Source organism: Oncorhynchus tshawytscha, linkage group LG30 (genome assembly GCF_018296145.1).
Source record: "Oncorhynchus tshawytscha isolate Ot180627B linkage group LG30, Otsh_v2.0, whole genome shotgun sequence".
NCBI classification, from domain to species: domain Eukaryota; kingdom Metazoa; phylum Chordata; class Actinopteri; order Salmoniformes; family Salmonidae; genus Oncorhynchus; species Oncorhynchus tshawytscha.
This window is the reverse complement of record NC_056458.1, coordinates 16,179,461-16,204,917: the sequence shown is the minus strand read 5'-3', so window position 1 is coordinate 16,204,917 and position 25,457 is coordinate 16,179,461. Positions and strand designations below refer to the sequence as shown.

The window sequence follows — 25,457 nt, the reverse complement described above, 5'->3', positions numbered from 1 at the left end:
GTGCATGCAATGATATTGCATACCCTCATACAAAACCAGCCACGGATCAGGCTAGAGGGAGCAAGTTCACAACCACAGACCTTACACAGCAACCACTGCAGTGAATCAATGTATCTAGCTCTGTGTGTGTGTGAGAGAGATCGAGAGAGCAGATAGGGACGGAGAGGGAACATTGTGTGTGTTTAGCATCTTGGGCGTGGGGGTAATTTAGGGTATCATCCTCATCAAGGACACATGGTGTATCAGTCCTGAGACAGTGGAATATGTTTGGGCCTGGGTTAGTGACATAGAGATAGTGTGGAGAGCTGTCCTCAGCTGGCTGGGGCTGAATGAATTCAGACCTCTATGGAACAAGAGAGTGAGACACAGGTGTGTCATCAGTTACCTAGAACAGCCAGCTGACACACACACACACACACACAAGCAAACACACATGCTTTTTTTGAACACTACAATTAAATAAAAACGCGCACGCACACACAAATAAATATTATTCTTACATCAATGACCTTGGATGGAGGGAAACACCAAATTGCATTAATGAATTAACAGGAAATATTTATCTTAGATTAATGGATATTCCAAAAATATCAATTTGATGATTTTCTTGTCACAAAGATGCTGATCATTATTAACAGATGTTGCTATTCACTTGTCATAATCCTGTATTGATACTCCATATTTAGGGCTTCCTGCTTGAAGCTTCAGTATGAATCAAATGGGGTGAAAAGACATCTGACATATTGTAATCCAAACAAATAGTGTAAAGTCAGGGGAAATGATCCAGCTAGTGCTGTAGTAGACTAGAGAACACTGTTCACTACCTCATGTTAAGAATCTGTCATCAATAGAATAGGGGTCACTTAACCAAAAGAGGAATGATAGTGTATGGTATGATAGATGACACAATAACTATGTAGATAAGGTAGTGGGTGATAGTATGTTAGATGATGCATATCTTCGTAGGTCAACGTGTCTATGAAGGGGGAAAGCAGGGATTGGTGTATGTGTGTGTAGAGCTCAGGTGTGTGTGTGTGTTGGTAACATTCATCAGGGAGCCGACATAGATCCTCTGAACAGTAACTCATGTGGAATGTTCTCTGCTCATGGCCCCTTGGCCAGTTGTTGGAGAGGCTGCCACCCAGTGGCTGTACCAGCTCTCAGCAGGCCAGTAAAGGGATGGGCTCCAGTCAGAGGCATAGTTGATTTATGCATCAGATCAGTACCAACTGTTACCGGTTCCACTTTAGGCAACCAAACCCACTGAAAAAATGTCCAGTAATGCACTGTGGCAGCTGGGAGGAGGCTGTAATCACTAACTGATATGTTGACTGACAAATGGTCTTGTAACTTACTGGGAAGCGGTTTCAGAGAGGTGGTCAGAAAGTGGATGCAGTGTTGCTGGTGAGTGCAGACAGGCATGATTAGAGTATACATTCTTTGACCTTCCCCTTGAAACAGGATGGAGCCTGCCCTGACATCAGGCCAATAGTTGTCCTTCACCTCGTCTTCACTTTCAGTACAATACCAGAAAACACTCCGCCTGGGGACGACAGCTGGTTTTGGCCATGTGTCATAGACAGCCAAAACGTTGCCCACTATGACCCAATTATGTTGTGGGGAAATAAGAATTTGTTCTTAACTGACTTGCCTAGTGAAAAAGGTAAAATAAAATAAAAATGATTTAGACTTGAAATATATAATTAAAATATAACACTGGAATCACCAAGTTGACAGGAAATAAGACGAGTCACACTTTGCAGCTCTCCTTGTCTAGCATTTATCTATTTATTCAAACATGAAAAAAGGACATTTCAGTTAAACGCAGACCTTTCTTGGGGATGACGATAAGACACTGATGACTTCTAGCAGTGCAAATGATGAGCTTGTGGCAGCACAGGCAGCCTCCAACCTCCAGTTAAAACCATTCCAAAGATAAAAGGTTACGGACCAAGACGCTACTGGACTTTCCTCCAGGTTTGTGTTTTTTTCTTCTTCAGTTTGATCAAGTCAGCATTTTGGGGTGGAGTAGAGGGGTAGTGACATCACCGGAAGAGCTGGAGGACACGTTTGGGGGGAAAAAAATCAGGTGGTTGACAAAATACTCTAGTCATTTAGGGATCATCCCAACGGTAATAAAAAAAGAAACATGATCCAGTCGAAATAAATATTACAAGTCATTGTGGATTTAATGAACATGTAAGATCATTCTCATTAACAAAAGATCAAAAAAAATAACTAAAGTGTCGATATAACATTAAACCAAACAAAGCTAGGAAATCCCAAAACCATGGAAGCCCTCTTACAATGAGCACCTACAAAGGCATGTCTGCATATCTAACGAAGTTGGGTTTGCGTTGAATATGATACTTCTCAATATACAAAAATCATTTTGCAAACTGTACCGTTCTCCAAAGCAATATCGTTTCATCTATGGTAATAATTGTACTTTTAGAAAAAAGTAAAGATCTAACCAAGAGATATAATAGAAAATGGCAGCCAAGGTGAAGATACCTTTTATTAAGTTGTGAGGACAAGGTGAATAATGAAGGACGGTCGTGTTGTGGTAGTGAAACTGCCCTTGTGTTCTATTGTTACTTTGCGTCACGTTGTGGTGGGAATTGTGTCATCATGCTGTGTGTGTGTGTGTGAGTTCTTGTGGTTTCCCTACATTGTGTTGTCATACCATGCTTCGGTGGAGTGACACTGTAGCTGCTATGTGGTGGGACCGGTGTAAAAAGGTAAGGTTGGTGTGCTCAACGTTTACCGAGTGGGTGATATTCTTGGGGGCTGCTAAGCCCACTTATGGCAGAACAATTCCACTCGGTTATCCATTACTCTGAAGTCTGTTTCTCACATACTGCAATCATTTTTTGACTACTGTGCAACCAACCATTTCCAGAGTATACCCATGCAAGCGACGCAGCAAGTAGGCTTGTCATTTTTGAACTGTTCTAGGATTTTTTTTAAATAGTCTTCAATTGTCAAAAATGTCATAAAATGCATCTGCAGAAGTAGTTCCATCCAGAAAGCGTAATATATAACTGCGTTTCAATTAATTTGATATCTGTAGGCCCATGTAAAAGACCAGGGGCATGAACACGGAAGTAGGACGCAAGAACGAGTCACTTGCATGGCGTATTACAGAACAACAAGACGCAGTGCTTGAAAAATGTAACAATAAATAATTTCCTTTTTCATTGCCAAAGTAGAGTTAAAGTTCAACGGAAATAAAATAGCATTCACATCCACATTTTGCTTGTTAAGCTTAAGGTAATCTCAGCGATTCCACGACGGGATTCCACGACGACAAGGATGACGGACAGGTAGTGTTCTTCTCTTTCAGGCTGTGGTGAAGGAGTCAGGAATCAAGGGGTTCAGAGGGAGAGCAGAGAGGATAGGTACAGTATAGAGGCCGATAAGCCAGGGTGAGAAAGATCAAGAACAAAGCGAGAAACAGTGATGGAGAGGGTGATAAACGGAGGCTGGAGTTAGCAGGAGCAGCCTCCTTCGCTGACGGGCTGTTCTGGGGTCTTCTCCAGCTTTATGTCAATCACTGGGGAAGGAGGGGTTAAGGACCAACTCGGAGGTCAGACAAGAACACATGAAGTCCTTTGAAACACTTCCCATCTTCTCAATAAGTTTACAAGCTAGCCAATAGGTGTCTAAATGTTGGAGTACAATCGGTAAGCATTTATATCTACTATTGCCACTGAAAAACATGCGTAGTCATACACACAAGTGTGTCTGTGTAGAATAAGGATACTGTCTTCTCTGCTCTTGTCCTGCGTGCTCTCCATGCCAGGGAGGGCAGCAGCCACACGTCGGAACAGCTGCAGGAAAGAGAGAACAGACCTCATAGGTCAGAGTCAGACCACTCCAGTCATCCTGCCCTGACACCCACAGAGGCACCAGGGCAGCTCTTTGGGCTTCCGGTCTTCTTAATGCTTCCAACTGTTTTAAAACAGGCAAACTATAAGGTTCACCTGTCCAGAGGCTGACACCATAAGAAATGAGACCCCATAGAATCTCTGCGCCTTGAATTTGAGTGCCTTTGATAGGTCAATCTAGGATTCTAATCAGCAAATCAGAGCTCATTCTTTTATCTTACATTTGATTTGAACAGGGGAAACTGCTTGCTTTATTCATGTTTACTTGCCTGGGGGTTTGAATAAAGGCCTCTCATAAATTATCTGTACAGCGTGCCTTCCACACAAACCTACTGTAGAGCTCACGATACAATCCAGACTGATTCAAGCTTTGTTCATTCATTGGTTTAAGGTAGACAGCGGTAATCATATACAGTTCCTCCTAAAAGGAGGTAAAATACCATCCAATAAATTAACCTGCTGGATAGATCATGCATTAAATAGAATCATTTGATAGTGGTTAGAGAAATCACCTCAAATAAAACCTGGGGTGTAGATCACAAGTCTAAACTCTGTCCCACCCACCAGACCAACTCTGAGCCCACACCTCTACAGGGTGCAAAGAACCCTCTGGTCTTTGGTTATTATGACTGACATGAGATTGGTGGGCAAGGGTTCTGAGACAAATCCAAGGACCCCATTTAGTGTAAATACAAGCCAGTGTTCAACACAGTGATATGCACACGTGAGAGAGAAGCTATCAGAAGAAAGCGTGAGCACTGCACACGTCACACACACGCTGTGCTCTACCTGTTTGACATTGTAGCCTGTCTTTGCACTTGTTTCAATAAAAAGAACATTCAGCTCTTTGGCTCTCTGTTCCCCTTCCTCTGTGGTTATCTGTCTGATGACACACGACAATGGACAAACACACACACACACACACGAACGAGAAAACGAAAAAGAGAATGAACATCATGAAGTGAAGGATGAACATGCCGTGTCTCCTCCTGCTCCTCCTCCTGCAACCTCTGCTCTGTCGAGTGTCCACACAGCTCCTACTTCATCAACACCTCAGAGTACCACCTCAGAGTACCACCTCAGCTCCTGGTTCAATACACCATATAGGATTCAAATGAAAAGCACTTCAATCTAAAATGGTCAATCAATGGGTATTACAGAACGGTGTGCCTGTGCAAGTCACTTCAGAAATTCTAAATGACCTTGCATATAAGGATTGGGCTAAACTAAACCTACCCCATGCAGCATTACTGCAGCATTTGACCCTTAACCCCTGAACATGGGTGACCTTTCGAGGATGAGCCGAGGCAGCAGTAGTAGAAGCATGGACGGAGAGCACGACTCAGTCACAAACTCACCTGCTTGACGTTGTAACCTGCTTTAGCACTAGTCTCAATAAACATTACATTTAGCTCTTTGGCCTTCCTCTCACCCTCTTCAATAGCAACTTGCCTGTGGTAGGTAGATAAAAGGGTTAAACATGAACAGCATACAGTCAGCTCATATAGAATCTAAAACCAATAATACAACACGTCAGTCAATACAGTAAACATGGGAATAGAAATTCAAAGCAGTTGTTTTAAGGCGAAAAGCATTGGGGGTTATAGTGGCAAACCATGTGTTAAAATAAAAAGGAGCGGTTTGGCGATCACAATTGTTTGAACACACAAATGGATAAGACTTGCTATGATCAGTTGAACCTCTGAATAATTATAATATATCTAGGTCATGCTAAACTGGAAAGAGTGTGTAGTCTATTCAACTCCAGACAGTTCCGTCTCTAGATGGCCTGTATCAAGGGAAGAGGTTTGACCCCTTGTTGTGGCCAACAAGTCCCTGGTCAGCTGTACCTAGAGGACAGCGTTTCCCACTCAACACAGCAGGGCCTAAAGGTCTGACTTAAAAATAATAAACTCTCTACAGTTACAGTCAGTGGATTCAGTAGTATGCTCTAATGTAGAGAGCCCTTCAGGACTTGGGGCCTCATCTAGAAAATTTAGCATATGTACAAAATATGCCCCAAAACACACATGCGCCAGATCTCGCGCAAAAGATGGCATTTATAAAACTGAACGTGAGAATGTGCTTATCCTCCTGCAAACTTTACACCATGAGTACACCATTTCTACTGGTTGAAGTAATGCATTGCAAGAAGGAGCAGGACTATATGATATGTAATATACAATGACACATTAATAACAAAACAGGTAGCTGAATATACTGTAATAAAAAGAGCCAATCATCAGTTAGTGCGAAGAGCCTAAATCCATTTATTTTAGCTTTGCATTCTAAAGTAATTACAGGTCCACAACTTGCAATTGCTTTGGTCTTTCAGAAACGGTCAGACTATAGCAAATGTCACGACAAAATAAAACATTCCATCAACACCTCCAAAGACACTTGAACAAGTTCGCCATTGCTATTTCCTTTAGAGGCCATCTTGGCCTAATTCTAATACTTCCACAGTGTACAGCAAATAAGGTTATCGACACCATAGAAGGTGAATGAAGGGCGTTTTTCAGGCGTGCAGTTTTACGACAGGTCTGATTTATAATGGAAAACATGCGTATGCATGTACAGCACCCATCTAGTTTAGAAATCTCTATATTTTTGTGCACACGCAGTCTTCTCAGAAATGGCACACAAAGATATTTGGTGTAAAATTGACTCAACTGTTATGAGGCCCCTGGTCTGAAGAGCTCTACAGGCTTACTGACACTAGACTGACTTTAGCCTTCAGTTATTATGTCACTCACACCTTTTGTCTGCAAGGTCCGTCTTGTTTCCCACCAGCATGATGATGACATCACTTCCTCTCTCCGTTCTGACATCATCAATCCATTTTGTGGTTTGCTGGAAAGAGTTGACATCTGATACAGGAGGGAGAGAGAGAGGGAGGAGAGAATAAATGTTAATCTCCATTCAGTTTGTGACAAGTACAGACTTGTGGTGATGAGCAGAACGACAGAGACAGTAACAAATACAGAGAATGTGACAAGTTCATTAAACAAAGTAAATCCAGCTCCCAGTTCCTATCCAGATGTAAGAGCCAAATAGGTTAAATAGTACATCTTTGTTTCAAATGAATAATGAATGTGTTGTGTGTTTGCTATTAATCCCCTGTCAAGTGTGTGTAGCCCCCTCTACAGGCTGATGCAGAATACAGTTAAAAGCTACAGACTCCAAGGTCTACTGGTAGAGACTGGAATGGCAGCTCAGTGTTTTCACAATACCAGACCATCCTTACCGTGCCATTTGTTTTTTTGGGGTTTGAATTATTAGAATTTGTTTTGTTAGTTCTCTTTATATTTTGTAACCAGAAGAATTACAAATAAATGTATTATTTTTCAACTTGAATCAAACTCTGGACATTAGATTTGCATGAGTCAAGACTAACATTTCACCACTCAATTGTGGCGAAAGGATTAGGATGATAATTGTTTTGGGACAATTAAATTGGATAATTTAGCCACTACACCCTCCATCCATCTAGGCTACTATGTTATCTATCCATATCCTTGTATTCTGCCTTTCTGTTTATCCCATAGACCAGGGGTAGTCAACTCATTCCCTATGGAGGTCCGGAGCCTGCTGGTTTTCTGTTCTACCTGATAATTAATTGCACCCACCTGGTGTCCCAGGTCTAAATCAGTCCCTGATTAGAGGGGAACCTGGTGTCCCAGGTCTAAATCAGTCCCTGATTAGAGGGGAACCTGGTGTCCCAGGTCTAAATCAGTCCCTGATTAGAGGGGAACAACTAAAACAAGCAGTGAAACTGGCTTCAGGGTCCAGAGTTGAGTTTGAGGGCCATAGACTGTATATATGTATTTAACAGTCTATCCTCTATCCTGTATATATGTATTTAACAGTCTATCCTCTATCCTGTATATATGTATTTAACAGTCTATCCTCTATCCTGTATATATGTATTTAACAGTCTATCCTCTATATATGTATTTAACAGTCTATCCTCTATATATGTATTTAACAGTCTATCCTCTATATATGTATTTAACAGTCTATCCTCTATATATGTATTTAACAGTCTATCCTCTATCCTGTATATATGTATTTAACAGTCTATCCTCTATGGAAGTGGTGTCTGTTTTTCTGTAGTGACAGTCAGACTTCCTCCCCGGAGAGCCAGTTAAAAAGATGTCTATTGATTTTCCTCTAGCCCTGCTGCAGCTCCATGTCTGCTTTTATCTCCCCCTAATGGCCAATCATCTAACGGACACATTGTAGGAGAGAGACGTTAAAATTTAGTGAAAACTGAACATTGTTATTTCATGTCGGGCAAAATAGGCCCCTGAAGCAACATCAAAGCTGCCGATACCAATTATTTCTAACGAAACGAATAAGACACTTCATTGTTTTGTATATGGGTGACAAACCTAAGTCATGGTTGCCATGGACAAAAAAACAACAGTCCAGAAAAATAAAGATAGGGAAGGATTGAAAAGAAATGGGATTGCTTTGTTGAAAAAAAAACAGGAAATCATCAAGGAAACTAGTAAACTATTGACAAATTTAACTGCTTTTTACTATAAACAGATTTCACCAACTGATTTTTGCTATTGAAAGCTATTTGGTCTGTAGCCTAATTAGGTTGTATGTATGCTACCGAATGCTTTGTCAGGGGCAGCAGGGTAGGTTAGAGCGTTGGACTAGTAACCAGAGGGTTGCAAGTTCAAACCCCCGAGCTGACAAGGTACAAATCTGTCATTCTGCCCCTGAACACTCTTAACTGACTTGCCTAGGGGGCAGAATAAAGGTAAAATAAAAATAATAAACAATTCTGGTATCAATTAACAAACTAATACCTGTCTATTTAATATGTAAACATTCACAGACTACAATCACGCAAAAAGCAGACCAAATAAAGAAGAAGTGGACACATAAAAAAAGAGTGGGAGGAAAACATCACAAACATGAAGGGGACAGAAGGCATCAGGTACAGGGAAAAAGGAGAATGGAAAAAACAGAAAAGGGACTTGAGCCAGTAGCAAAAAACGAGGTGATGTTTTTTTGTTCTGATTGGTATCCTTCCATCACTTTTCCATCAGTAGGGACCGCACTCACTTGTGATGTCATAGACTACCACGGCCACGGTGGAGTCTCGTATGTAGCTAGGGATCAGACTCCGGAAGCGCTCCTGGCCGGCTGTGTCCCAAAGCTGCAGCCTCACCTGAGCAGCACGTTAGCACCAGCACACAGGGAGAGAAGGAGAAGGAGAGAGGGGCAAGAGGAAGAGGTGGTGGTAAGAGTGGGGAGAACTGGATGAGGGTTGAGGGGGGGGCGGGGAGGGGCACGCACGCACGTCGAGTGGGCGGGGCGCGGAGGGGAGTACCTACTTGTGATGTCGTATACTACGACAGCGGCAGCGGAGTCTCGGATATAACTGGGGATGAGGCTACGGAAACGCTCCTGCCCAGCCGTATCCCACAGCTGCAACCTGATCTGTGGCGGATGGGAGGAGAAATAAAATAAAATGGAAAAGGAAAGGATGAAAAGTAGATGAGAAAAGGAAAACATGAGGTAAGAAACCAAAAAGAAATAAAACAAATCAACTTCTGAAGGAGAGAAAAGGAGAGCGTAAGAGAGAACGAGAGAGAGAGAGAAAGAAGGCTGCATGCATGGAGTGTGTGACCATAGGAGGAATGGTGAGGGCCAGGGGAATCATGGGTACTAGGCCTCATTTCTAAAAAGGTTCTTCTCTCGTTCACGCTAGATATTGAATTTCAGCACGAGAATGAACCGAATATGAGCAGATAGGAAAAAGGGAAGAAAAGAATGACCGAGTTTGTATGGAGGAGAGAAAGCTAGCAGGAAGGAAGAGGCAGGATCCAATCCCAGCCCAGGACAGGGCAGCTTTCCGGCTTCTTTTAAGGCGCTAGTGTGTGTGTGTGCGTGCGTTGGTGTGTGTGAGAACCTGGGCCAGGACAAAACACAGTTAGAGCAGACAGTCAGGTCACAGGATACCCAGCATCCCCAAAGTCCCAGAAACCACTATTGGCAAAAATGCAGTAAAGACTCAGAGACCTGTGTGATTGAGTGGGGGTGCGTACATACCAATGAATGGGTAAATCTTTACATTTCAAAAAAGAGACATTTTCTAAATCACTATAATGCAATTTAACATTACTCAGCAAAAAGTAACACCAGAGTCATGACTAACACATTCACTAAAATATTCTCTCATAATCAGCATAACAACCCAATCAGCACATTGTCTCTTTATATGACAATTTCAAGAGAGATTGATTTAAAAAGGAGAAAGTAACACTTACTGTTCGGTCTTCGAGGTACATGGTTTTTGACAGGAAATCTATTCCTATTGTGGCCTGGAAACGAGAAAGAATGAAAAGAATGAGAACATTTCTGACAATGATGGTAGATTGATAAGGCTTCAGTAGTGTAGTTAGACTAAACTAAAATGAAGGAACAAACAGTTTGCCTAGTCGAGCCCAGCACTAACAGACCTAATTCAATTGGCTAATCATAAAGACAGACTAGCTGAATCAAGTGTGTTAGTGTTGGTCTGGAGCAAAAGTCTGCCCACCCTGTTGTAGGACCAGGACTAAGGTTAGGCATTGAGATCAATGGTCTAGTAAACCTAGCCCTGACTACCATATCCAGACTCAATGGTGTCTGTGTGGTCTAGCCTCACCTGGTAGGTGTTGTCGAAGCTGTCGTACATGAACCTGGTAATCAATGAAGTCTTCCCCACTGAAAAACACAAGACACGAGTTAGGACCAGCATGGCTACATAAGGACACTGAAGTCCGGATCGCTGTCATTTTCCCCAATTTGATGTATTTTTAGGAACCCAGTCAGGGTCTCAACTTACTGTTGCGTTAGAATACAAGGTACAATTTTGAAAGTTGGTTGTGCATCTGCAGTTTTCCTCTTGCTATAAGTCACTTAATGACTAAAATAACATGTGCACAGTATTTGGGAGAGTAGCTCATCTCTCACTTCAGGTCTTATTCGGGATGCGCCGTTTACATGCACCTTTGATATCCCGCCTCACGAGTATCCCTGACCATGAATGAACACAATATTCCTCCTTTAAGTATATTGGTTAAAGGAATAGTAACTGAAATATAAACACTGATGGTAGGCCTATAACCACTCACAGGTAGAGTTATACAATATAAAACACTGATGGTAGGCCTATAACCACTCACAGGTAGAGTAATACAATATAAACACTGATGGTAGGCCTATAACCACTCACAGGTAGAGTTATACAATATAAACACTGATGGTAGGCCTATAACCACTCACAGGTAGAGTAATACAATATAAACACTGATGGTAGGCCTATAACCACTCACAGGTAGAGTTATACAATATAAACACTGATGGTAGGCCTATAACCACTCACAGGTAGAGTTATACAATATAAACACTGATGGTAGGCCTATAACCACTCACATGTAGAGTAATACAATATAAACACTGATGGTAGGCCTATAACCACTCACAGGTAGAGTAATACAATATAAACACTGATGGTAGGCCTATAACCACTCACAGGTAGAGTTATACAATATAAACACTGATGGTAGGCCTATAACCACTCACAGGTAGAGTAATACAATATAAACACTGATGGTAGGCCTATAACCACTCACAGGTAGAGTTATACAATATAAACACTGATGGTAGGCCTATAACCACTCACAGGTAGAGTTATACAATATAAACACTGATGGTAGGCCTATAACCACTCACATGTAGAGTAATACAATATAAACACTGATGGTAGGCCTATAACCACTCACATGTAGAGTAATACAATATAAACACTGATGGTAGGCCTATAACCACTCACATGTAGAGTAATACAATATAAACACTGATGGTAGGCCTATAACCACTCACATGTAGAGTTATACAATATAAACACTGATGGTAGGCCTATAACCACTCACAGGTAGAGTAATACAATATAAACACTGATGGTAGGCCTATAACCACTCACAGGTAGAGTAATACAATATAAACACTGATGGTAGGCCTATAACCACTCACATGTAGAGTAATACAATATAAACTCACAGAATTATGCATTTCTTGCAGTTAAATTATACAACAAATGTTAGCGGAGAACAAACAGGAGTGGAGAAATATACAGTGCCTTGCGAAAGTATTCGGCCCCCTTGAACTTTGCGACCTTTTGCCACATTTCAGGCTTCAAACAAAGATATAAAACTGTATTTTTTGTGAAGAATCAACAACAAGTGGGACACAATCATGAAGTGGAACGACATTTATTGGATATTTCAAACTTTTTTAACAAATCAAAAACGGAAAAATTGGGCGTGCAAAATTATTCAGCCCGTTTACTTTCAGTGCAGCAAACTCTCTCCAGAAGTTCAGTGAGGATCTCTGAATGATCCAATGTTAAAAGCGCAGAGAGCATCATGAAGAACAAGGAACACACCAGGCAGGTCCGAGATACTGTTGTGAAGAAGTTTAAAGCCGGATTTGGATACAAAAAGATTTCCCAAGCTTTAAACATCCCAAGGAGCACTGTGCAAGCGATAATATTGAAATGGAAGGAGTATTAGACCACTGCAAATCTACCAAGACCTGGCCGTCCCTCTAAACTTTCAGCTCATACAAGGAGAAGACTGATCAGAGATGTAGCCAAGAGGCCCATGATCACTCTGGATGAACTGCAGAGATCTACAGCTGAGGTGGGAGACTCTGTCCATAGGACAACAATCAGTCATATATTGCACAAATCTGGCCTTTATGGAAGAGTGGCAAGAAGAAAGCCATTTCTTAAAGATATCCATAAAAAGTGTCGTTTAAAGTTTGCCACAAGCCACCTGGGAGACACACCAAACATGTGGAAGAAGGTGCTCTGGTCAGATGAAACCAAAATTGAACTTTTTGGCAACAATGCAAAACGTTATGTTTGGCGTAAAAGCAAAACAGCTCATCACCCCGAACACACATCCCCACTGTCAAACATGGTGGTGGCAGCATCATGGTTTGGGCCTGCTTTTCTTCAGCAGGGACAGGGAAGATGGTTAAAATTGATGGGAAGATGGATGGAGCCAAATACAGGACCATTCTGGAAGAAAGCCTGATGGAGTCTGCAAAAGACCTGAGACTGGGACAGAGATTTGTCTTCCAACAAGACAATGATCCAAAACATAAAGCAAAATCTACAATGGAATGGTTCAAAAATAAACATATCCAGGTGTTAGAATGGCCAAGTCAAAGTCCAGACCTGAATCCAACCGAGAATCTGTGGAAAGAACTGAAAAATGCTGTTCACAAATGCTCTCCATCCAACCTCACTGAGCTCGAGCTGTTTTGCAAGGAGGAATGGGAAATAATTTCAATCTCTCGATGTGCAAAACTGATAGAGACATACCCCAAGCGACTTACAGCTGTAATCGCAGCAAAAGGTGGCGCTACAAAGTATTAACTTAAGGGGGCTGAATAATTTTGCACGCCCAATTTTTCAGTTTTTGATTTGTTAAAAAAGTTTGAAATATCCAATAAATGTCGTTCCCCTTCATGATTGTGTCCCACTTGTTGATTCTTCACAAAAAAATACAGTTTTATATCTTTATGTTTGAAGCCTGAAATGTGGCAAAAGGTCGCTAAGTTCAAGGGGGACGAATACTTTCGCAAGGCACTGTAATTTCTTTCTTTCAGCATCTCTTGAGAAAACACATTACACACGCATTATCTTTGACACTTATGCAAGCAGACTATTTTAACCACAAAATATGCACCCAAGACTAACCGAAGTCTTAACAGAAATAGGTTTCGTCATTTTCTCAGCTTTTCATTTCCTTAAAACCGGTCAAACTGATGGCATTTGGACATTTTGCACAGGACCGATCTTTCCACTGTTTTAGAGTTAGTGTTTTCTCCCCGGCCCCTAAATGAAACGGACAACTTTACCGGTGTTACCAAGATGAATAATGCATTCAATCTATTTATGTGAAACATTCTGCTGATCATTACTCTATTTAGTCTTCTGGGCAACAAGTTATGACAGAAGAGAAACTACATGCATCAAACTATAGTTGACAAACAAATGGCCTACCAAATATCAGAAATTATAAGCAGAAACTTGTGTAAATTAGGGTGAAAGTAGCCAGTAACAAATTACAGTAGTCTAAATTATGGAATTATTATGGTGGAGCAAAATGGTCAGGTAGGCTACTTTATGAAGTGATTTGTTTGACAATCAGATGAAAACATCACAACACCCATGAAATGCATCACTGAGCCTGTGCAGACTGCAACAGTAAAGGGGATAAGATGTTAACATGCCACAGTATCCCGTCTTAGATCAGCCTATCCCAGGCATCTTATCCAGGTTTCTCATAACCGGGATACAAACTTCTTCAGGTTATTGTAAACGGGATATGATGTTTATGTGCATCAACTCAAAAACAGAGTACTTAAGTATCCAAAATAATAACAGGATATTGGTGTGCATGTAAATGTGGTCACTGACAGTCACTCAATTAGTCTAGCCAGCCATAGTAACTTTTAGTATTCATGGCCGAATTACCGACCAGGCACATGAACAGGGGCCCCGGCCTCCAGTGTGCCTCTTATTTTGTTAATCACTTTTCTCAGATATCATATTAACATGGCATATGTAATGGCAAAATGTGGAGAATTACAGGAAATTAGCTGTACCTCTGCACCAAAAAAAAAAGCTCTGTAAAGCAAACTTATTTGTTTACCTTTTGTCTAGAAAATACTTTTTCTGCTAACAGATCCCTCTGTAAGTATGAAATGATAGTGCTGAGTTAATGAGAGTTAACGTGTAGCAGCTAATTGTTTCATTCTAACATGCTATGGGTCTGTAGATGGACTGTGGTGAATTAAGCGACAAGAACCATGATAAGTGCTGGGGCCATTTTCGCTTGTTTCTGTTGTTCTTGATTTCAGAGTTTTTAAAATTGTATAGAAATGTAGTACATGACCCACTCGGGACAAAACTAAAACTCAATCCCTGGCTATGGCCCTGATTAGTCTTGAAGAGTAAATAACACCAGTAGTGCTGTCAGAACAGACACAGTACTACACACCTAACCAGACCAGTGTGGAGTGAGTCATTTCACATAGCGAACATAAGACATGTTCTAGCCTGATTTGGTCCTGCAATCCTTCAAACTCAGCAACTCCTCAGACAATTTGCTGAGGTGCACCATCTGTTTTCTGGCCAAAGCCCACAGCTCACCACTACCTTATGACTTGACACCACCAACCAAGAGGCCTGGAGTTAGAGTCCATGAGGAGCCGTCTGCCAAGTCTGCACTTTAAGGGAGAGATCAGTAAAAAAATGCCATACAAAATCCTGAAGGGTTTTTGAATTGACTTAAGAAAGAAAAAAAACTCCAAGGAATGCTGGGAGATTCTCAGTGCCGACCCAGACATAACGTCCTGGCATTTAAACCATACTTGATTTTCAAAATGCTGCATACTATTAAACATCCTATTTTTGCATACTGAGAATGCATTGTGTGTGAATGCATGGTTTCCTACCATTCGTTGATTTTGGTAGCGCATCCCGATATCTAACTGATCAGCTGTTGTCAAAGCCGAAATGAGTATGACATCCGGACATTTAAAAGTATTAAAAAAAAATTGCATACTCAAAAACGGCCAAGTACAGTGAGTGTACAAAAAAAATGAACACCTGCTCTTTCCATGATAGACTGACCAGGTGAAAACTATTGATGTCAATTAACCTGGATCTCTGCCACCAACACTCCCTCTCACGGTTTCTCCCTCGCCCTGCACTGGCATGTGACAACACCTCAAGGGATATTAGGGCGGGATTAAACATGGAGAAAGAAAATACAAAAATAAAATAGTAATTTTGTTTCATTGCTCCAGCCTACCACAAGTATTCATTTCCAATACAACCTCCCCCTCCCTGTATCTCTCCCAACCCCTCTATCATACTACCACTGTTGCTCATGGCTGGTCAGGCCTCAACTCATGGATCCTGAGAAGAGCTCTCCATAACACAGCAGTGTTCAGATTCACAGTGCACACAGGTCTCTAAGCAATCTGTACCATCGATCGAGATATCTACACACACGAATGTGTGCCAGATTTGGGGTCAGAGGGAGCGATCTAGAGGCCTTATGCCTTCTCTCACTCCATTCTCTTCATCACAATGTAGTTGGCATGACATCATCTTACATTACTTCTCTTTGTGACCAGACAAATACCAAACTCTTTTCAATAACCCATTCCTCAGACAATATGCCTAATCTCGTTCTGCCTGGTTCTCTCCTGATAGCAAACAGCCAATCAAAATGGGCATCAATGGAAGATAAATATAGACAGACTTGAAGAGGTGACCTCTAAAATATGACAATGAGTGGTCCCATGGCTGCTTTTTTTCTGTGGGCAGAGCAATGAAACTGAAAACTCATCCTTGAATGCAAGAGAATGGAGCGTCTCTCACGCCATTGAGTGTACATAGATGAAAAGCAGGACATGTGACACCAATCCCCAGCATGGGCTAAGTATGGAAGGGAAGATAAGAGTGACATTCTTGTGACAGGAATGCCAGATGGCAAAGGTTCCCAATTACAGTTAAATCATTCTGTGGAGCCACTAACGCTGACCAGTGTATGAAAATGCCATGATTTGACAGAATACCTTGTAGCTGCCAAAGGGAGAAATGGAGGGAGAGAGGCAGAGAAAACAAAATGGCTGGATTCCCAATCAAGCGGTACAGCTTTCCCCATAGCCCATATTAAAACTAAATCGGTCGCATACACATATTTAGATGTTTTCACAGGTGTAGCGAAATGTTTGTTCCTAGCTGCACTAACATTGCAGTAATATATGTCAATAAAAACATGCAAATCTCCCCCTCAAAAGGAAGGAATTAATAAATATTAGAACGAGCAATGTCAGAGTCCAGGATATAAATATATATGATGGTGTGTATAAACATTATGGGCAGTATATGAATAGTAAAGGTATGTACAGCAGTAGTTATATAGAATAGGCCTTGACTAGAATACAGTAGATACACAGAGTACAAAACATTAAAAACACCTGCTCTTTCCATGACCGGCTAAGGTGAAAGCTATGATCCCTTATTGGTGTCACTTGTTAAATTCACTTCAAATCAGGGTAGAAGGATTTTTAAGCCCTGAGACATGATTGTGTGTGTGTGCCATTCAGAGGGTGGATGTGCAAGACAAAATATTTAAGTGCCTTTGATCGGGTATGGTAGTATGTGCCAGAAGCACCAGTTTCTGCCAAGAACTGCAACACTGCCGAGTTTCACACTCGACAGTTTCCCGTGTGTATCAAGAATGGTCCACCACCCAAAGGACATCCATCCAACTTGACAACTGCGGGAAGCATTGTTGGCCAGCATCCCTGTGGAACGCTATCGACACCATGTAGAGTCCAAGCCGCAATGAATGGAGGCTGTTCTCAAGGCAAAAGCAACTCAATAATGGGAAGGTGTTCTTAATGTTTGGTACATAGTGTACGATGCACATATGGGCATTCGGCTAAGGCGGTTGACTAAAGTTCAGGGCAGGGAATTGGCCAGAGACCGGCTAGTAGTGAATAACAGTCTGATGGCCTGGAGTTGCTGTACCAGGCGATGATACAGCTCAACGGAATGCTCTCAATGGTGCATTTGAAGAAGTCCACGAGGGGCTTAGGGACCAAGCACAATTTCTTCAGCCTCCTTGTGCCTTCCTCACCACACCATCTGTGGTACTCCCTAAAATTAGAAGGTAGGACTTGACTCATTCCATGCCCCACCTCTACCATTCCTGAGAGGAAAACCATAACCTAGTTTGAGTTCAGGACTGCCCCCTTCCCCATTTTTCTGGGAGGAGCTTATGCACTACACAGGGCAGACCAGCTGGGATTGAGAGAGACCCCACCCAAAGACTGAGGGGACTAGACTAGAGGTTGACCGATTAATCGGAATGGACGATTAATTAGGGCCGATTTCAAGTTTTCATAACAATCGGAAATCAGTATTTTTGGGCACCAATTTGGCCAATTTTTTTATCTTTTTTTTAACACATTTATTTAACTAGGCAAGTCAGTTAAGAACACATTCTTATTTTCAATGACGGCCTAGGAACGGTGGGTTAACTGCCTCGGTTCAGGGGCAGAATGACAGATTTTCACCTTGTCAGCTCGGGGGATCCAACCTTGCAACCTTACAGTTAACAAGTCCAACACTATAACGACCTGCCTCTCTCTCGTTGCACTCCACAAAGAGACTGCCTGTTACGCGAATGCAATAAGCAAGTTGCTAGCTAGCTAGCAATAAACTTATCTTATAAAAACAATCAATCATAATCACTAGATATTATCTAGCGTGTCCTGCGTTGCATATAATCTGACTGAGCGTACAAGCATGCATACAAGTATCTAAGTATCTAACTGAGCAGTGGTAGGCAGAAGCAGGCGCTTAAACATTCATTCAAACAGCACTTTCTTTGCGTTTTGCCAGCAGCTCTTCGTTGTGCGTCAAGCATTGCACTGTTTATGGCTTCAAGCCTATCAACTCCCGAGATGAGGCTGGTGTAACCGAAGTGAAATGGCTAGCTAGTTAGCGCGCGCTAATAGCGTTTCAAACGTCACTCGCTCTGAGCCTTGGAGTGGTTGTTTCCCTTGCTCTGCATTGGTAACGCTGCTTAGAGGGTGGCTGTTGTCGTTGTGTTCCTGGTTCGAGCCCAGGGAGGAGCGAGGAGAGGGACGGAAGCTATACTGTTACACTGGCAATACTAAAGTGCCTATAAGAACAAAGGTTAATGAAATACAAATGGTATAGAGGGAAATAGTCCTATAATTCCTATAATAACTACAACCTAAAAAACTTCTTACCTGGGAATATTCAAGACTCATGTTAAAAGGAACCACCAGCTTTCATATGTTCTCATGTTCTGAGCAAGGAACTTGAACTTAAACAATTTCTTACATAGCACATATTGCACTTTTACTTTCTTCTCCAACACTGTTTTTGCATTATTTACACCAAATTGAACATGTTTCATTATTTATTTAAGGCTAAATTAATTTTATTGATGTATTATATTAAGTTATAATAAGTGTTCATTCAGTAATGTTGTAATTGTCATTATTACAAATAAAAACATTGTAAAAAAATGAATAAAAATGGCCGATTAATCAGTATCGACTTTTCTTTGGTCCTCCAATAATCGGTATCGGAGTTGAAAAATCATAAAATCGGTCGACCTATGGACTAGACAGCTGACAGAAGAAGGAAAACATGTCTACTTTAGGAGTCAATATGAAGACGACCCACATGTTAGAAGATACTGCTGCAGACAATGACACAGTGAAGACATCCACTGTATGCATGCATGTGCCCTGACTGCACTGGGGACTTGTTCTACTCAAGCTCAAAGTGTGATCAGAAAGGGTGCTTTGGCCAATGTGTATTGTAGTCACGCGAGTCAGTAATGTACATATTTATGTCAATTGAAATTTTGGCCTGATATCTCCACTTCAGGTCTCTTCAATGAGAATAGACTAAGATGGTCTGCAGTTAGGAAAGTTAAAAAGAATGTTACATTTAGAGGCCCACCACTTCCTAAAAAAAACAACTTGTATTTGGTCTTTCCTTTAATAAATAGAAACATGCTTACATGTCTGCTAGCAAGAGAGCTGTTTGTTTTTAGCATTCTTTTTACTTACCAGGTAAGTTGTCTAAGAGGTGAGAACACTATCAACAACATAGGAAAGAGTTTCTGGGGAGATGAGTAGTTCAACAAGCCAATTGGATGCTGGGGATGATGAGGTGGCCAGAGTAATACGATGGCCAGGTTGGAAATAGGGAACCAGTCAATAATCTCATAATTATAGGGAAGGTTAGGCCTAACTTGGGAGGGTCTGGGTTTAGGACTAATGGCGAAAACACCTGAGAAGTAGTCACTTAAATCTAGACCCATTGCCATACGTGTCTGTGGACACAGTAGTACATGTCAGTCAAAAACATATGAGTGTGAAGTCTGTCGTTTGTGTTTCCCAGCGGTGAGGGACTTAAACTGACTAGACCTAATGTGTGCACACTCTGATCCAGTGTTCACCTCTCACACCAGTGCAGAAATCCCTGCTTACATAAATAGCTGTGAGGGGTCAGAGGTCAAGCTTCATTCCTCTGGGGCAGAACACAAAATAAATCACAGCAGTATATTATCCACATTACTCCTCCCTTCCCCCAGTCTCAACAGAAACACATCACACACACACACGTTTGTCAGCAGCACAAACACAACACAAACCTCATTGAAATGTAGCATGGGTTCTGGTTAGAGGGGGATGTTTGTTGCTGACAGTGGTATATAGGATAAACTATTTTATAGCCTTGCATACAATGAAAGGAACCGATTGACTTCTAGCCCACCTCCATACTAGAGGTTGACCGATTATGATTTTTCAACGCCAATACCGATTATTGGAGGACCAATAAAAGCCGATATCGATTAAAATCAGACAAAACATTTTTGGGGGAATAATGACAATTACAACAATACTGAATGAACACTTATTTTAAACCTGGACCCATACAAATCAGCTTGACAATCTGGACCCTCTATTTCTGAAACTGTCCGCTGCCATTGTCGCAACCCCTATTACCAGCCTGTTCAACCTCTCCTTCGTATCATCAGAGATCCCCAAGGATTGGAAAGATGCCGCAGTCATCCCCCTCTTCAAAAGGGGGAGACACCCTGGACCCAAATTGTTACAGACCTATATCCATCCTGCCCTGCCTATCTAAAGTCTTCGAAAGCCAAGTCAACAAACAGATCACTGACCATCTCGATTCCCACCGTACCTTCTCCGCTGTGCAATCCGGTTTCCGAGCCGGTCACGGGTGCACCTCAGCCACGCTCAAGGTACTAAACGATATCATAACCGCCATCGATAAAAAAGACAATACTGTGCAGCCGTCTTCATCGACCTGGCCAAGGCTTTCGACTCTTTCAATCACCATATTCTTATCGGCAGACTCAGTAACCTCGGTTTTTCTAATGACTGCCTTGCCTGGTTCACCAACTACTTTGCAGACAGAGTTCAGTGTGTCAAATCGGAGGGCATGTTGTCTGGTCCTCTGGCAGTCTCTATGGGGGTGCCACAGAGTTCAATTCTCGGGCCGACTCTTTTCTCTGTATACATCAATGATGTTGCTCTTGCTGCGGGCGATTCCCTGATCCACCTCTATGCAGACGACACCAATCTGTATACTTCTGGCCCTTCCTTGGACACTGTGCTATCTAACCTCCAAACAAGCTTCAATGCCATACAACACTCCTTCCGTGGCCTCCACCTGCTCTTAAACGCTAGTAAAACCAAATGCATGCTTTTCAACCGTTCGCTGCCTGCACCCGCACGCCCGACTTGCATCACCACCCTGGATGGTTCCGACCTAGAATATGTGGACATCTATAAGTACCTAGGTGTCTGGCTAGACTGCAAACTCTCCTTCCAGACTCAAATCAAAAATCTCCAATCCAAAATCAAATCTAGAGTCGGCTTTCTACTTCGCAACAAAGCCTCCTTCACTCACGCCTCCAAACTTACCCTAGTAAAACTGACTATCCTACCGATCCTCGACGATGTCATCTACAAAATAGCTTCCAATACTCTACTCAGCAAACTGGATGCAGTTTATCACAGTGCCATCCGTTTTGTTACTAAAGAACCTTATAACACCCACCACTGCGACCTGTATGCTCTAGTCGGCTGGCCCTCGCTACATGTTCGTCGCTAGACCAACTGGCTCCAGGTCATCTACAAGCCTATGCTAGGTAAAGCTCCGCCTTATCTCAGTTCACTGGTCACGACGGCAACACCAACCCGTAGCACGCGCTCCAGCAGGTGTATCTCACTGTTCATCCCTAAAGCCAAAATCTCATGTGGCCGCCTTTCCTTCCAGTTCTCTGCTGCCTGCGACTGGAACGAATTGCAAAAATCTGAAGTTGGAGACTTTTATCTCCCTCACCAACTTCAAACATCTGCTATCTGAGCAGCTAACCGATCGCTGCAGCTGTACATAGTCCATCGGTATTTAGCCCACCCAATTTACCTACCTCAGCTCCGTACTGTTTTTATATTATTTACTTTTTTAGCTCTTTTGCACACCAGTATCTCTACCTGCACATGTTCATCTGATCATTTATCACTCCAGTGTTAATCTGCTAAATTGTAATTATTCACTCCTATGGCCTATTTATTGCCTACCTCATGCCTTTTGCACACAATGTACACTGCTCAAAAAAATAAAAGGAACACTTAAACACAACACTCCAAGTCAATCACACTTCTGTGAAATCAAACTGTCCACTTAGGAAGGAACACTGACAATAAATTGCACATGCTGTTGTGCAAATGGAATAGAAACAGGTGGAAATTATAGGCAATTAGCAAGACACCCCCAATAAAGGAGTGGTTCTGCAGGTGGGGACCACAGACCACTTCTCAGTTCCTATGCTTCCTGGCTGATGTTTTGGTCACTTTTGAATGCTGGCGGTGCTTTCACTCTAGTGGTAGCATGAGACGGAGTCTACAACCCACACAAGTGGCTCAGGTAGTGCAGCTCATCCAGGATGGCACATCAATGCGAGCTGTGGCAAGAAGGTTTGCTGTGTCTGTCAGCGTAGTGTCCAGAGCATGGAGGCGCTACCAGGAGACAGGCCAGTACATCAGGAGACGTGGAGGAGGCCGTAGGAGGGCAACAACCCAGCAGCAGGACCGCTACCTCCGCCTTTGTGCAAGGAGGAGCACTGCCAGAGCCCTGCAAAATTACCTCCAGCAGGCCACAAATGTGCATGTGTCTGCTCAAACGGTCAGAAACAGACTCCATGAGGGTGGTATGAGGGCCCGACGTCCACAGGTGGGGGTTGTGCTTACAGCCCAACACCATGCAGGATGTTTTTCATTTGCCAGAGAACATCAAGATTGGCAAATTCGCCACTGGCACCCTGTGCTCTTCACAGATGAAAGCAGGTTCACACTGAGCACGTGACAGACGTGACAGTCTGGAGATGCCGTGGAGAACGTTCTGCTGCCTGCAACATCCTCCAGCATGACCGGTTTGGCGGTGGGTCAGTCATGGTGTGGGGTGGCATTTCTTTGGGTGCTCGCCAGAGGTAGCCTGAATGCCATTAGGTACCGAGATGAGATCCTCAGACCCCTTGTGAGACCATATGCTGGTGCGGTTGGCCCTGGGTTCCTCCTAATGCAAGACAATGCTAGACCTCATGTGGCTGGAGTGTGTCAGCAGTTCCTGCAAGAGGATGGCATTGATGCTATGGACTGGCCCGCCCGTTCCCCAGACCTGAATCCAATTGAGCACATCTGGGACATCATGTCTCGCTCCATCCACCAACGCCACGTTGAAGCACAGACTGTCCAGGAGTTGGCGGATGCTTTAGTCCAGGTCTGGGAGGAGATCCCTCAGGAGACCATCCGCCACCTCATCAGGAGCATGCCCAGGCGTTGTAGGGAGGTCATGCTATTTTAGTGTTCCCTTTATTTTTTTGAGCAGTGTAGATTATTTTTTCCCCCTACTATGTTATTGACTTGTTTATTGTTTATTCCATGTGTAACTCTGTGTTGTTGTCTGTTCACACTGCTATGCTTTATCTTGGCCAGGTCGCAGTTGCAAATGAGAACTTGTTCTCAACTAGCCTACCTGGTTAACTAAAGGTGAAATAAAATATATATTTGTCGCCAAACCCACTGGCTCCAGGTCATCTACAAGTCCTTGCTAGGTAAAGCCCTGCCTTATCTCAGCTCACTGGTCACCATTGGAGCACCCACCCGTAGCACGCACTCCAGCAGGTATATCGCACTGGTCACCCCCAAAGCCAATTCCTCCTTTGGCCGCCTCTCCTTCCAGTTCTCTGCTGCCAATGACTGGAACGAACTGCAAAAATCACTGAAGCTGGAGACTCATATCTCCCTCACTAACTTTAAGCACCAGCTGTCAGAGCAGCTCACAGATCACTGCACCTGTACATAACCCATCTGTAAACAGCCCATCCAACTACCTCATCCTCATACTGCATTTATTTATCTGACTCATTTGCACCCCAGTATCTCTACTTGCACATTCATCTTCTGCACATCTATCACGTGTGTTTAACTGGTATATTGTAATGACTTCGATACTGTATATAGACTTTTCTACTGTATGTTTGTTTCTTCCATGTGTACCTGTGTTGTGTGGAACTTCTATGCTTTATCTTTACCAGGTCGCAGTTGTAAATGAGAACTTGTTCTCAACTGGCCTTTCTGGTTAAATAAAGGTGAAATAAAAAAACATATATAGTAGTATGTAGCAGCTGGCTAACTAGTTAACGTTAATGATTTTAGTTAACGTCGTTACAACCCGACTACTGACCTGACTGATTGGGTGAACAGCTTGTTAACTAGCTCGGCTAGTAAGTTTATAAGTCTAAAAAAAATGATATGATAGTTAACCTTAATGGTTAGCAGCTTTACCTGGCTAACTAACGTTTGCCAGCTAACGGTAGCTAGCAACAAAGTAGCTAACGTTAAAACACTTGATATCACGGATAGGTTCAATATCACTGATCGTAGCTATTTAGATCATTTAAATCGCCATGGTCTCTATATCAGTTGGTGGATATCGATTAAATTAAGGGACTCGCCCTTGATGATTGATGGCATTTGCTAGCCAGTTAATAGCTAAATTGGCACGCTGATGACCACATAAAACGCGTTAGTCGTTACCCCACACAGGTCAGTGTTCACTTACCGCTCTGTTCGCCAAGAAAGACCAATTTAAATTTCCTTAGAGGGTTTCCGAAGTCTCCTGCCGCGGACATGACTGCAATGTTGTTAGGCAGGCAAAGGCAAGTTGTAGACTGTGGCCCAGTGTGGGGATAAAAAAAACACACTACCCCTTACTTTAGTGAGCTAGCTAAATCCCTACTAGCTGGCCAGCCCAGTTGACAAGTTCAGGGGGTTGTGCCGTAAGAACTAACTAGCTAACAGCAATAGCAGCAATGCTTCTAAACTGCAATTTCTTGGCTTGACTGGCAAACGGTGAGTTTCTAGCTAAATAACTAGCTAGTAGATACTGGCTTCTTGAACACTCAGCTGACTTGTTTGTGACTCGCTGACTAACTAACTACCTCAGCACTCCATCGCTGCTAGCTAGTTGTTTCAGAGGATGTTTGTCACGACCTAATGTGTTCGTCGACTGGCACAAGGCTCCACCAATCCAAAGAGACTGTGGCATTCCGATGCAGTGGCGTAAATTACGGGTGTGTTCGCAAATTCACTCTGGAGTGCCATGTTAGACTGTGCCGTTCATAAATTCAGAGCGTTTCGCACTCGGGGCCATCAAGCTCTGGCCGAGCAGTAGGGTTAATCCGAGTGTTATGACCTACCAACGATAGTCAAGCACCCAAACTATTGGCTAAAGTTGGCTAGCTTGCTAGCTACGTCCAGACACAAATGAGAGAACACCTCACACTGACCATTTTACTCGTCCTACTAGCAGAGCTGGTTAGGCTG

At 42.6% G+C, this 25,457-nt stretch overlaps 1 protein-coding gene across 5 annotated transcripts; it reads right to left on the bottom strand.

Annotated features, from left to right (window-relative positions):
* Positions 1 to 1,764: 1,764 nt before the first annotated feature.
* LOC112250208 (ras-related protein Rab-6A-like) lies at positions 1,765 to 25,161 on the bottom strand. Of its 5 annotated transcripts, XR_002953508.2 has the most exons (9): positions 24,694 to 25,161; positions 10,561 to 10,619; positions 10,181 to 10,234; positions 8,973 to 9,078; positions 6,649 to 6,760; positions 5,249 to 5,342; positions 4,680 to 4,773; positions 3,767 to 3,833; positions 1,765 to 3,556 (listed from the first exon to the last, which is right to left on the bottom strand). XR_002953508.2 is itself a non-coding variant. In XM_042309013.1 (8 exons), the coding sequence occupies exons 1-8, from the start codon at positions 24,761 to 24,763 to the stop codon at positions 3,492 to 3,494; spliced, it is 627 nt and encodes a 208-aa protein (XP_042164947.1). In that variant the 5' UTR covers positions 24,764 to 25,158; the 3' UTR covers positions 1,765 to 3,491. The 5 variants fall into 5 exon arrangements, 4 of the variants coding, with proteins under 4 accessions (XP_042164947.1, XP_024275925.1, XP_024275924.1 ...); XM_042309013.1 differs by lacking the exons at positions 5,249 to 5,342; positions 8,973 to 9,078 and adding an exon at positions 9,245 to 9,350 and having other exon boundaries at positions 24,694 to 25,158; XM_024420157.2 differs by lacking the exon at positions 5,249 to 5,342 and having other exon boundaries at positions 24,694 to 25,157.
* Between the last annotated feature and the right edge of the window lie 296 nt (positions 25,162 to 25,457).

What these genes read in the sequence shown, in the direction of transcription:
- LOC112250208 (XM_042309013.1), bottom strand. Translation starts at nt 24,763, where the DNA reads ATGTCCGCGGCAGGAGACTTCGGAAACCCTCTAAGGAAATTTAAATTG. An exon ending in TGTACCTCGAAGACCGAACA is followed by an intron (nt 9,351 to 10,180) that starts GTAAGTGTTACT and finishes CATCCGCCACAG; the next exon opens with ATCAGGTTGCAGCTGTGGGA. An exon ending in GGACAAGAGCAGAGAAGACA is followed by an intron (nt 3,557 to 3,766) that starts GTATCCTTATTC and finishes CTCCTTCCCCAG; the next exon opens with TGATTGACATAAAGCTGGAG.